Consider the following 13,447-nt stretch of genomic DNA (forward strand, 5'->3'; position numbering starts at 1 on the left):
ATAACTGAATAAACTGAAATTTTGTTTAAAAATATCATACTATGATAGATATGTATTAAAATTAATAAAGTCTCAATTATATTAAGTTTCTGGAACCTGTCTGGTTTTGGGGTTGTTTTTTTTTTAGCCCCAAGAGTATTATTCTTCTTTCACTATCAAGGCCAAAACAAGTCATTCTTCAGAAAAATGGGTCAAAAACACTATAATCTTGAGAAAAAAGCAACTAATAACATTGATTACTCAGCCTACTAACCTATATTATTTTTCTCTCACTTTTCTTGCTTCCAAAAGATGTTTCTGAATCTCAAACCTTGAACTAGCATCTAAATATCAATGGACACAAACTGTGCTAAAGTATGAATTTTGACCAGTAGGTGATTTAACATAAAATCTACATGAATAAAATTTCCATTAGACTAAAACTGCAGAAACATGAACTGCTGCTTCTACAGAGGAATTTTATTATGATGAAAGTTGTTGCAGTAAAATTTCACTTATGAAATTTATTTCTGTTCTAGTAACAAGGCTAGAATGAACAAGGCAGGTGGCATAAGATGTCTGTGCCAATTACCTTACTAACTGCATATTCAATTTTATTTGGGTTTCATTTCTTTAAGTACATATTTTTAAAATGATCATATAATTCCACTGTTTCTTCTTTACATCAAACAGCCCTTGCAAAGCATCCTAAATGTAATGTATTTTGGCAGGTTGATTTTTCCTATCAACAAAGGCCCAAGGTAGTACTAGTAGAACCCAAACTCAGCATGGAGGTTGTTGAAGATAAATTGCTGCCATGGAACCACAAAGCACAAATCTAGGATTTACCAAATTTGCCTCAAGATGCAAGAACTATGTTTAGGATGACTAATCAACAAAAGATGATTCTGTCCTCTTCAACTTGGTTTTGTAAGATCAATCCTGTTTGAATTTATTTAAGCTGGTTTCCATTTCCCCAGTCACAAATTCCCTAGTGCATCCAAAGTCATGGCTCATGAGCACAAACTTCTAGAAAGTAAAAGTAGTTTTTACACATTTATTATGAATTAGCAGCTCTATATTACTGACAATCATAATACATAGATTACACTGTTTATACTCAAGTACAAATCCCTATAAATTTACATTCGTAACAAAAACTTCATGTTTCTAAAATTTTACTTTACATTCATAAATATGTCAAATGCCATATTTAATTATAAAAACCAACACTAAAATTTCTGAGTTTTGAATTTTAGTGGTTTTCTGTCTTTACTAAGAATTTACTTTCTGAGGTACAAAAAGTACCAAAAACAAAAAATTGACCAAAGTTTATGAAAGCTCCAAATAAGCAGGAAGGTGAAGAGAATGAGCATTTATTTATACAGCACCTTGACTGTACCAGGCACTATGCTAAGCTCTTATTTTTGCAAATATTAACTCAACTCTTCCTTACAACAACCCTGGTAGTAGGTATTGTTATTATCCCCATTTTACAGATGAGGAAACTGAAATAAACAAAGGCTAAGTGACCTGCTCAGGGTTACACAATTGATAAGTGACTGAGGCCACTTTTGAATTCAGGTCTTCCTGACTCCAGGCCCAAATTCTATCCACAGCTATGAAGTCACCTCACTGCCTTAAATGTCAATTTAAAACATTAAACAGGACAAGTGAAACATGCATAAACAAAAAAAAAAGGATGATCTTCAAATTAAATCATGTTTCCATTTATATCAGTGTATGTGTTATAAAAAATATATGCACATAAGAACAAGTTTTGATTGACTGATTATACCCATGTCAAAATTATTTCCCTATGAAAGTAAAAAGTACATCTTATATTTGGATTGTACTTAAAATCCATTCTAATTTAATATCTCTCTTCTTTATTGAATAGTCAACTATTTTAAATGCCATCTTTCTAGTTTCCTTTGTATCTTAAGGACAGAATGCAATTTCAAAAAACCAAGGAAATAATAAACTACTTAATTATGGCATCACGCTGAAAGCCAATTCTTAAAATGACAAGGTAGCAGTATTGATTTACCCGGTTATAGAAAGGATGCTGAGGTCCTGTCAGGCCACTGTAAGAGCTGCTAGGAGGTTGAGGTGATATCATATTACCAGGAAAAGGTCCATTAAAGGAAGCTGAAGAACTCACAGTTGCAGGCAGACTAAATGCAGATGGGGCTCGAGGATTCACATCTAGTTGCATAGCGGAGTACTGAAGTCCTCCAATCTGTTCTCTTGCAGCACGAACATCTAAAATATTGAATTATGTACAGACAGTGGAAAAAAAGAAAAGAATAATTTAAGTATACATGCTTTTGTATCTTACATTCAAGCAAGATAAATGATTTTAACTTACTCAGATCAAAGAAATCTGGAATTAAATAAACAGCTGATTTATACAAACTAAGTATTAATATAATTAAAGGTAATTGATAAGACCACTAGAAATTAGATGCTTAAGAAAGGGCAGTCTGGGGGCAGCTAGGTGGTACAGTGAATAGATCACCAGCTCTGGAGTCAGGAGGACCTGAGTTGAAATCCAGCCTCAGACACTTAACACAAAAACTAGCTGTGTGACCTTGGGCAAGTCACTTAACCTCAACTGCCCTCCCAAAAAAAGCCAAAAAAAAAAGGGAGGGGCAGTACTAATTCAGATGATTAAAACTCGATATATCCATGAGAAAATTAGAGGATCCATTTCTAAATAACCTTTCATTTCTTTGTTAAAAGGAATCATTTTAAAAAATCACTAGCTCTAGTTAGCAAAATAAGATATTGACACTAGTCTCAGTTTTTTAAAGGTAACAGGCCACTTCCAAATGGCAACATAATTTAAAATATCATAATTTCAATTCTGTTAAACAAACCAAAGATAATATGCTATGTCAAAATGCCTACAGTACTTTAGCACCATTAGCAGGGGAAATAATTCACCATGGGCTCCTAAATCCTTCCGTATTTTATCCATAGTCTACACTATCCAAAAGAATTTGAAAACATCCAATGTCTAATGCTAGTTTAACTTCAGTTGTACACATTGCTGTATGAATTTAATATGTTAAAAGAAAATGCTTATTAGTTTGTAGTGAGTTGTCACTCCCATAATACCTGACAGAAAAACTTTTTCCACATAAAATCTGACACAGGGGTGCAGAGATTGATACAAGCTGTCAATAAAGCCTGCCAATATTTGATAGCTCTTCCTATCCCCATGAAACACTTAAAAATTTGTCATTGTTCAGTCATTCATATCCAACTTTGTATAACCCCATTTAGGTTTTTCTTGGCAGAGATACTGTAATAGTTAGCCATTTTCTTCTCCAGCTCATTTTACAAATAAGAAACTGAGGCAAAGATCTGAAGGGCACAAGATGGAAGCAAAGTCCTTGAGCTCCCCTAACAACCACCTCAAATACCTATAAAATATGACTCTAAACAAATTTTAAAGCTACAGAACCCACAAAGTGACAGAGACAAACAAATCTCCCACTGAAGGCAGCCTGGCAGGCCTACAGGAAGGGTCCATTGCAGGACGCTGGGAGCCGAGTACAGTCCCCATGAGCCACAAGGTTTTGGGCTCAGGGTAGCCCCAACCAGCAGCTGCCAGAGCAGACTTCAGGAGATCACCAGTAGCTGTGAAAGTTTCCAGACCCTTCAACCCATAAACACCAAAAATTAAGTAAAAGGTCACTCAGAAACTCTGTTGGAACGGAAGAGCGCAGTTCAGGCCCTGCCCTGGGGCCAAGAGGTGGCAGAGGGGCAGAGGCTGCAGCTGCTTCCCTGCGAGGCTGCCTCCAGAGCTCCTGGCCTGCAGATCGTAGGGGGACCAAATGACTATTCGGAGGGTAATTGCTCTTGCTTTAACTTGCTTAGATATGGATTGCTGTCTTGGGGTGAGTGGTCAGTGGGCCAGAGCTTGTGGGGGCTGCAGAGAGGGTGCCCAACTAATAGCTCCAAGCAGCTGCAAAAACACCAGTGATTTGGGACAAAGCTCTCCTCTCTGGAAGCAGACTTCTACCAAGGCAAAGAGCTCTAAAGTCAAGTAACTGACTGGCAACATGAGGAAGCAGAGGAAGCAAAGCAAGCAGATTAATCAAACCTTAGATTCCTTTTTTAGAGACAAAAAGGATCAAAGCATGGAATGGGAGGAAGACTATGAAGTCAGAACTCCTGCATCAAAAGCTCCCAAGAAAAATATGAACTGGTTAGAGGCCATGGAGGAGCTCAAGAAGGATTATGAAAATCAAGTAAGAGAGGTGGAGGAAAAATCGGGAAGAAAAATGAGAATGATGCAAGAAAATCATGAAAAGTGAGTCAACAACCTGACTAAAGAAAATAACACCTTAAAAAATAGACTAATAACTCAAAGGGCAAAAGAAGCCCAAAAGGTCAATGAGGAGAAGAATGCCTTAAAAAGTCGAATCTGCCAGATGGAAAAGAAATTTCAAAAGCTCACTAAAGAGAATAATTCCTTCAGAATTAGACTGGCGCAAATGGAAGCTAATGACTTTGTGAGAAATCAAGATACTATAAAACAGATCCAAACAAATGGGAAAATAGAAGGCAATTTGAAATATCTCAGTGGAAAAACCAATGACCTGGAAAATAGATCCAGGAGAGATCATTTAAAAATTACTGAACTGCCTGAAAGCCATGATCAAAAAAAAGAACATAGAAATCACCCTTCGAGAAATTTTTAAGGAAAACTGCCCTGATAGTTTAGAAAAAGAGGGCAAAAGAGAAATTGAAAGAATTCACTGATCACCTCTTGAAAAAGATTCCAAAAAGAAAACTCCTAGGAATATCAGAGCCAAATTCCAGAGTTCCCAGGTCAAGGAGAAAATATTACAAGCAGCCAGGAAGGAAAAGTTTTACTAATGTGGAAACAAAATCAGGATAACACAAAATCTAGCATCTTCTACATTAAGGGATTAAAGGACTTGGAATATGATATTCCGGACGTCAAAGGAGTTAGAATTAAAACCAAGAATCACCTACCCAGCAAAACTGAGTATAAAGTTTCAAGGAAAAATATGATCATTCAATGAAATAGAGGACTTCCAAGCATTCTTGATGAAATAACCAGAGCTGAATAGAAAATCTGGTGTTCAAATATTAGAAACAAAAGAAGCATGAGAAGGTAAACAAGGAAAAGAAATCATAAGGAACTTATTAAAGTTGAACTATTTATATTCCTATGTGGAAAAATGATAATTGTAACTAATGAGACTTTTCTCTGTATGAGGATAGTTGAAGGGAATATATATGTGTATATATATATATATATATATATAGAGAGAGAGAGAGAGAGAGAGAAATATATGTATACATACATATATGTTTATATAGGAGAGTATATGTGCACATGAATACATATGTGAGTGTATGTGTACATGTATACATAGACAGAGGGCATAGGATCAGTTGAATAGGAAGGGATGATATCTAAAAAATAAAATTAAGAGGTCAGAGAGGAATATAATGAGAGAAGATAGGGAGAGACAGATTAGGGTAAATTATCTCATATAAGAGGCAAGAGAAAACGGTCACAATGGAGGGGAAGAACAGGAAGCCAAAAGGGAATGGGTCAACCTTACTCTCATTGAATTTGGCTTAAGGAGGGAATAACATACACACTAAAATGGGTATCTTATCCTACAGGAAAATAGGGGAGGAAGGGATAAGAGGGGGTATGATAGAAAGGAGGGCAGATTGCGGGGGAGGGTAGTTAGAAGCACACACTTTTGAAAAGGGACAGGGTCAAAGCAGAAAATAGAATAAGTGGGGGGTGGGATAGGATGGAGGGTAATAAGTCAGTCTTTCACAATATATATACTATGGAAATGTTTTGTGTAACTACACATGTGCAACCTATATTAATTCCTTATCTTCCCAGTAGGGGTGGGTGACGAGGGAAGAATGGAAAGAATCTGGAAATCAAAGTTTTAAAATCAAATGTTATGAAAAAAATCTTTACTACCATTTTACATGAAACTGGGAAATAAGATATACAGGCACCAGGGTATAGAAATCCATCTTGCACTACTAGAAAGTCAGAGGGGGAATGGGGAAGGATATAAGAAAGAACACATTGGGGGAAGGGGTATTCAGCATGATTGCTCTTTTGGGGTGGTGGGTAGGGAAAAGATGGGGAGAAAATTTGTAACTAAAAACCTTGTGGAAATGAATGTTGAAAACTAAAAATAAACAAAACAAAACAAAAAGAAACTGAGGCAAAGAGAGGTAAGTAACTTGCCCAGGGTCACATGGCTATTGAGTATCTGAAGTCAGATTTGAACTCATGAAAATGAGTCTTTCAAATTCCAAGCCCAATGTTCTATCCACTGGGCCACCTCTCTACCCCATCAAAAATAATTTTAAAAATACAGCAGCATAAAAACAAGGACAGCAACATAAATCTTGAGTCTCTAGGAGCAAAGGTGTTAGTACCAAAATCTATTATAATGTACTTTATATTAAGTCACTTTGATTTCCAAATCTCTGTCTTGATTATCTGCCAGTATGGGAACAGCTTCTAGAGCCATAAACATAACGAATCCCAAAGTCACAGAGAATTCACACAAAATGGGTTCACTCTTACTTTATGGCATATCATTAGCATCATCCCTACTAGGTGCAAGGCACTTTGAGATATTCAAAAAAGAGTAAGATTTGTAAGCTAGTTGTTGCCTTGGAACTTATATTTTAGTTTAGGAGTGACATGTACATATAAAAATAACTATAATATAATGTTAAATATCAAATTAGAAATAGAGAATAATGGTAAAGGAAATTGGAGTGTCTTTCCTTGAGCAAATCAGCCAATCTATTACTTCCTCAACTAGATATTTTGGTTTAAAAAAAATAGTATTATTAACTTGTCTGAGATAAGAAAGCTGGAAAAGTTTCCTCCACCAAAATTCTCTAAGCCTTCCAAATTGTAATAACCCACCTAGTTAGGATAAAAGGACAGAACATCTTCTCCTTCTCATTAATGCTCTGTTTCATCTCTTTAACGGGCAGCACTGTTGAAGGTTTCTGGCCTTATACCATGTTCTTTTATTTTCATATATTACTCTAGCCTTAATAATAATTAATAAATTATAAGAACTTGCTAATATGATCTTTTCACCATTTTGATGTCATGATTTTAATGGTTGTATTCATCTATTAGCTCTCAAGACAGACAATATTTAATGCCACAGTTAGAGAATAAATTCTTGAACTGAACTTCAATGGAAGCTATTAGTTTCAGAGAATGATAGAGAATATAAAGTAAATAATGCTGCCCTGTCAAGATCTTTATAGTTCCTGGTTACTGAATTTATCATCCAGTATATTAGCTATCCCTTCTTGCTTTGGGTCACCTGAACATAACTGGAGCTTACTTGATGCTTTGTTGACTGATAGACCTAGAAGTCTGGTTTGCTTACAGTGACAAAGGGAAAATGTGAATTTACTCTGGTCAGGCAGACTCTGTCTCCTCTCTCCACCAAAATATACACTCTAGAGCTACTGGAGACAGGAGTACCTGCTGTTACCCAGAAAACATTCTTGTTGCAGTAGCAGGAGAGAATGAAAATAAACATTACGTGATAAATTACTTGAAACCTTTAATTACTATAAAACATTTAAAATGTCTTATTTCCTCCAAACATAGGAAAGACGGCTCTATTTGAACTTCCCAATGTCTAGGGAACTTTAGGGAATCTAAAAGACCACTTCCTAAGGGACATGTCACTTTCTTCCTATCTACTTATTCCTGATAATGTTCTATAAACTTTAAGGTTCTAGATATAAAGAATTTTTTCCTATTAATCTAACAATGATACCCAGTAATGAAATTTATTTCCTGACCAGAAAGAGAAAAATACAGTTTCTCAACTTAGGAATTTAGAATTTAAAATAAAGCCATTCCAGTTAATTCTATTAAAATGATCTTGGTAATATTGTAGTTTATATTGTTAATGCCTTTCAAATTCCCTTTATATTGATGACCCCTTTCAACCTTTACCAAATCTTTCTTTCCCTTAAATGGCTAAAGATTTTCTCACTACTTTCTTGTTTCTGTTGAAATTTGGATAAAAGAACTGCTTGAAGAGTGAGGCCTGAAGGAACAGGAAACAAGTCAGACAGAAAACTACCTGGTTCACTTGATTCAGGATGCCTCCACATGACTGAGAAGGTAAATACTGTCTTCATGTTAAAACTGGATAAAGGATGGTACTTGCAAACTATATACATCAACAAATCTGACTGCAATTCCTGGCAAAAATTGCAGCCTTGAGTTCAAATCTAGCCTCAGACATTTACTAGCTGTGTGATTCTGGTCAAGTAACTAAAACTTTTTTTGCTTTAGTTTCCTCATCTGTAAAATGAGGATAATAACAGCATTTACCTCACAGGACTGTTGTGAGGATCAAATGAGATAGTAATTGTAAAGTGTTTATCACAGTACCTGGCACATAACAAGCATTATATGTTAGCAATTATTATTATCATCATCATTACTGTTGTTGAAATTGTGTAATGCATTTTTAAAGCTATGTTAAGTGAACATATAAAAATGGGAGTGGTGATGACAAAGAGCCATCTTGGCTGCATAAAAATAGCCCATGCTAGGTTAACTTTATCTGCATTTTGATATAAAACAAGTAAGGAATGTTGTATATAGGAAAATCCCTCAACCAATGCAGATCAACAACTATTCTGCAATTGCAGTATTAGTTCTACCTGTCACATTGAGAAGTTCAATGATTTTCCCATCACCACATAGCCAGTTTGTATCAAAAGTGGAATTTGAATACAAGTTATCTTTCTATTAAATAAACTAAAATGTTTCATAAATTAAATAGGGGTAAATTCCATTTGGAATTTTTTTTTAACAAAGTAAGGCAAGCAAAGTAAGATGGCAGCTTTTCTGACAAAGATCTGAAGATATCTGTGGATGCCTAATGGTAAAAGAGGCACAAAAATTCAATGAAGAAAAGAACTCCTTAAAAAGAAGACAAGGCCAAATAGAAAAGAAAGTGCAAAAATTCACCAAAGAAATGAATTACTCAAAAAGCAAAATTGGCAAAAATGGAAAAAAAGATACAAAAGCTCGCTGAAGAAAATAATTCCTTAAAAATAAGAATAGGGCAAGAGGAAGATAATGACTCCATGAGACATCAAGAAACAATAAAGCAAAGGTGAAAGTGGAAAAAATAGAAAATGTGAGATATTGCACTGGAAAATAGACTGGAAAGATACAATTTAAGAATTCTAAGACTACCTGAAAATGGCATGATCAACAACAACAAAAAGCCCAGACATCATCTTTCAATAAAATATAAAAAAACTGCGAAAGAATTCACGGATCACCTTCTGAAAGAGATGCCAAAATAAAAGCTTCCAGGAACATTATATTCAAATTCTAGAGCTCCCAGGTCAAAAAGAAAACATCCCAAGCAGCCAGAAAGTATCTATTCAAATACCATAGAACCACAGTAAGGAACAAACAAGATTTAGCACCTTCTTCATTAAAGGATCAGAGGGTTTGGATATGATATTCCAGAAGGAAAAAGAGCTAAGATTACAATAACCTACCCAGCAAAAATGAGTATAATCCTTTGCAGGGAAAATGTAAATTTGATGAGAGGACTTTAAAGCATTCCTGATGAAAACATCAGACCTGAATACAGTTATCCCTTCCACACAGTGACTTTTTCCCATTGCAGTTTCAATGTACTGCAGGTCAGCATGAGAAATTAAATTGGAATTGGAGGGGGGGGTATTGCAAAAGCTGTAGATGACACACAAAAGTTTAGAAACTTATACACAAAATATATGTATAGTATTATATAACAACGTATTTTATCTTTTAATATCATAACATTTCAGACTTCTTCTCTGGTATGAAGGGAGAGTCAAAAATTTTAAACACATTTTCCAGATTGTGGGGACACCATGTCCCTAACTCCCACAATGTGGAAAGGATAACTGCAGAAAATTTGACACTCAAATGCAAAACTCAAAAGAAGCATAAAAAAGGGTAAACATGAAAAAGTAATCATAAGGGACTCAATAAAGTTAAACTGTTTATGTTCCTATATGGAAAGATGAGACATATAACTCCTAAGAACTTTATCATTATTAGGGCAGTCAGAAGGAGTCTACATAAACAGAGGGCAAAAGTGTGAGTTGATTTTGTTGGGATGATCTACAGAAAAACAAACAAAAAACTGAAGGGTTGAGAAAGAGGGATGCACTAGGAGAAGAATGAAGGGAGAGGTAGAACAGGAAAATTTTTCTCACATAAAAGCACAAGGAAGGTCTATAGTGGAGGGGGAAAGAGGAGACAGGTGAATAATGCTTGAACCTTACTCTCACTGGAATTACTTCAAAGAGGGAAGAATATATATACACTCAGTTGGGTATACAAATCTATCTTACCCAATTGGAAAATAGGAGGCAAAGGGGATAAGATATATTGGGGGAGAATGGGAGAGGGGAGCAAGAGAATGATAAAAAGGAAGGCAGATAAAAAAGAGTTAGTGGTCAGAGAGAGAAGGATAAATAGAAGAAAATAGGATGGAGGAAAATACACAGGGGCAGCTAGGTCGCACAGTGAATAGAGTACCAGCCCTGGAGTCAAGAGGACCTGAGTTCAAATCTAACCTCAGATTTGAGGTTACCACTTACTAGCTGTGTGACCTTGGGAAAGTCACTTAACCCAATCGCCCCTTTCCCCCTCCCCCTCAAAAAAGAAAATACATAGTAATCATAACTGTGACTGTGAATAGGATAAGCTCAACCATAAAATGGAAGCTGGTAGCAGAATGGATTAGAAACTAGAATCTAATTAATATGTTATTTACAAGAGACACACTTGAAACAGAAAGACACACTGAGAGTTAAAATAAAGGGCTGGAGCAGAATCTATCACATTTTGACTGAAGAGAAAAAAGACAGGAGTAGCAATCATAATATCAGACAAAGCAAAAGGAAAAAGAGATCTAATTAAAAGAGATAATCAGAGAAACTATTTTGCTAAAAGGTACCATAGAGAATGAAGTAATATAAAAATTTTTTACAAAAAGTTTCTCTAATAAAGGCCTTATTTTTCAAATACATAGAGAATGGAGTCAAATTTATAAAAAATTAGAGCCATTCCCCAATTGATAAATGGTCAAAGAATAAGAACAGGCAGGAGTTTTCAGAAGAAATAAAAGTTATTTCTAGTCATACGAAAAAATGCTCTAAGTCACTACTGATTAGAGAAGGGCAAATTAATACAGCTATCAGCTACCATGACAAATGCTGGAGGGGATGAGGGAAGACAGGTACACTAATAAACTGCTCCTAGAGGTATAAACTGGTCTGACCATTCTGGAGAACGATTTGGAACTATGCCCAAAGAGCTATAAAACCATTCATACCCTCTGACCTAATAATACCTTTGTTGAGTCTATATTTCAAAGAGATTGAAGGAAAAGGACCTACACGTACAAAAATATTTATAGCAGCTCTTTTTGTGGTGGTTAACATTTGGAAATTAAGGGGATGCTCATCAATTGGAGAATGGCTGAACATGTGGCATATGGCTGTGATGAAGTACAACTGTGCTATAAGAAATGACACAGGAAGTAGTTTCAGAAAAAAAAAATTGTAGCAAGACCTACATGAACTGATACAAAGTGAAGTGAGAAGAACGGGGAGACCATTGTGTACAGTAACAGCAATGTTGCAACGCTGATCAACTGTGAAAGACTTGGCTACACTGATGAATACAGTGATTCAAGAAATTCTAAAAGACCCATGATGAAAAAAAAATGCTATCCATCTCCAAAGAAAGTACTGATGAACTCGTGAAAATTCAAGTATAATTTTCTCACTTTCCTAAATAATAAACTTATCAAAGAATAGGAATCAGATTAGATTAAGCTGCTAGTTAACAGGGATTAATTTTAAAGATGAGCAAATTCTATTTGTTAAAAGTATTAAGTATACTTGTTCTTTAAGAAATCTAACATTTAATACCATTATTTTGAAGGATAATTGATTTATATCTGAAATGAATCTCAGAGACCATCAAGTACAACCTCCTCGGTATTACATATTAGGAGCCTAAGGCTCTGAAAGGTAAAGTGACTAGCCCAGGATGACACAGTAAGTGTCTGAGGTGGGGTCTGAATACAGGTCTTCCTGACATTAAGCCCAGTGCTATCTGAGTGAAGCTATCTTAATACATAGCGTTAAGTTTCATGTAAAAATTCAAAATTCCTTTGAAAGACAAAGAGATGGATAGAGAGAAAAAAAACTTACAGGGAAAATAATTTGGTAATAGCAGCTAAGATTTATATAGTGCTTTTTACAAAGTGCTTTATATTTTATCACATTTGATGCTCACAACAACCCTATGAAGAATTTTTTAAAAGACAAATAAGTGACCTAGAACCAAATCTAGAGTCTCGAAGAGCTGAATTCAAATTCAGCCTCAGGAATGCCCTCTCTGTGTGATTTTGGGCAAGTCACTTAGCCTCTGTCTTTTCTCATCTTCCTCATTCAAAGGCAAAATGGGGGTGATAGCCCCATTTGTAAAAAAAAACACTTTGCAAATATTAAAATGCTACAGCTGGTTCTTATTATAGCTATAACTCCATAATTCTCCCATAAGATGAGGTATTAATTACCTACAACATATTTTAGAATTTATACTTACAACATATCCTTAAAAGGCAAGCCAAAAATAAATGTAGCAATATCAGAGTCATCCATAAAATATATAAATTTATTATTGGAAGGAACCTTAAAAAACTAGTACAACCTTTTGATTCTAAATGAAAAACTCAAGTCAGTGAAATGAACTGACATACCAAAGATCAGAAAGATAGTATTCATCATGCTGACTCTCAGACCAGCAAACAAGTGTTATGTGGAACTGCTGGTAAGTCAGTGTAGCTGGATCACAAAATGCATAGAAACAGTAAATTATGTCCCAGTAGAAATTTAATAAATTGAGTAAAAAATATTGAAGCTCTGAGAGCCTCAAGTATCACGAAGACTTCACATACTTAAAAAAAATCTAATCACTATTACCCACCTGCAATAATTTCTCGAAGTTTGGGATCCAGGTTTACAGTACATGGCAAAAATGTTTTCACATCTCGAGCCACAAGAACTGGTGTTCGTGAAGACAAAAACACTTCAAAGTTCCTTATGTCGCCATCAATTTCAAGCAATGGCTCAACATCTTTAGTTGTCGGGATATTCTTTGATATTCTTTGAAAAAAAATAAGGATATCAACATAAAAGAGTCAATATTATCACTGTATAAGCAGATTCTGCTAAAAGGTTTAACAAAAAGATTTTGTTTCTCTTAAAAACTAGGTTACAGCAGCAGTCATCAAAACCAGTTGGCATTGGGTAGAAAAATAAATAAATGGAACAAACTAGATAAAAAGAGAATCAA

At 35.1% G+C, this 13,447-nt stretch overlaps 1 protein-coding gene across 8 annotated transcripts in view; it reads right to left on the reverse strand.

Moving 5' to 3' along the window:
- The window catches only part of KIDINS220 (kinase D interacting substrate 220), a 183,598-nt gene that overhangs the window by 45,078 nt on the left and 125,073 nt on the right, over positions 1-13,447 (reverse strand). For 6 of the 8 annotated variants that reach the window (XM_069064799.1, XM_069064798.1, XM_069064794.1 and 3 more), the window contains 2 exons: positions 13,079-13,257; positions 2,030-2,244 (listed from right to left, as the gene is read on the reverse strand). In XM_069064799.1, the coding sequence (XP_068920900.1) occupies positions 2,030-2,244; positions 13,079-13,257 (394 nt within the window). The remainder of the gene's footprint in view (positions 1-2,029; positions 2,245-13,078; positions 13,258-13,447) is intronic. The other 2 variants (XM_069064796.1, XM_069064795.1) reach the window with 1 other exon arrangement.

The sequence above is a fragment of the Petaurus breviceps genome, unplaced genomic scaffold, assembly GCF_028583685.1.
Source record: "Petaurus breviceps papuanus isolate PSGF00001 unplaced genomic scaffold, PetGlider_PUasm1.0 90644, whole genome shotgun sequence".
In the NCBI taxonomy this organism is placed as follows: Eukaryota; Metazoa; Chordata; class Mammalia; order Diprotodontia; family Petauridae; genus Petaurus; species Petaurus breviceps.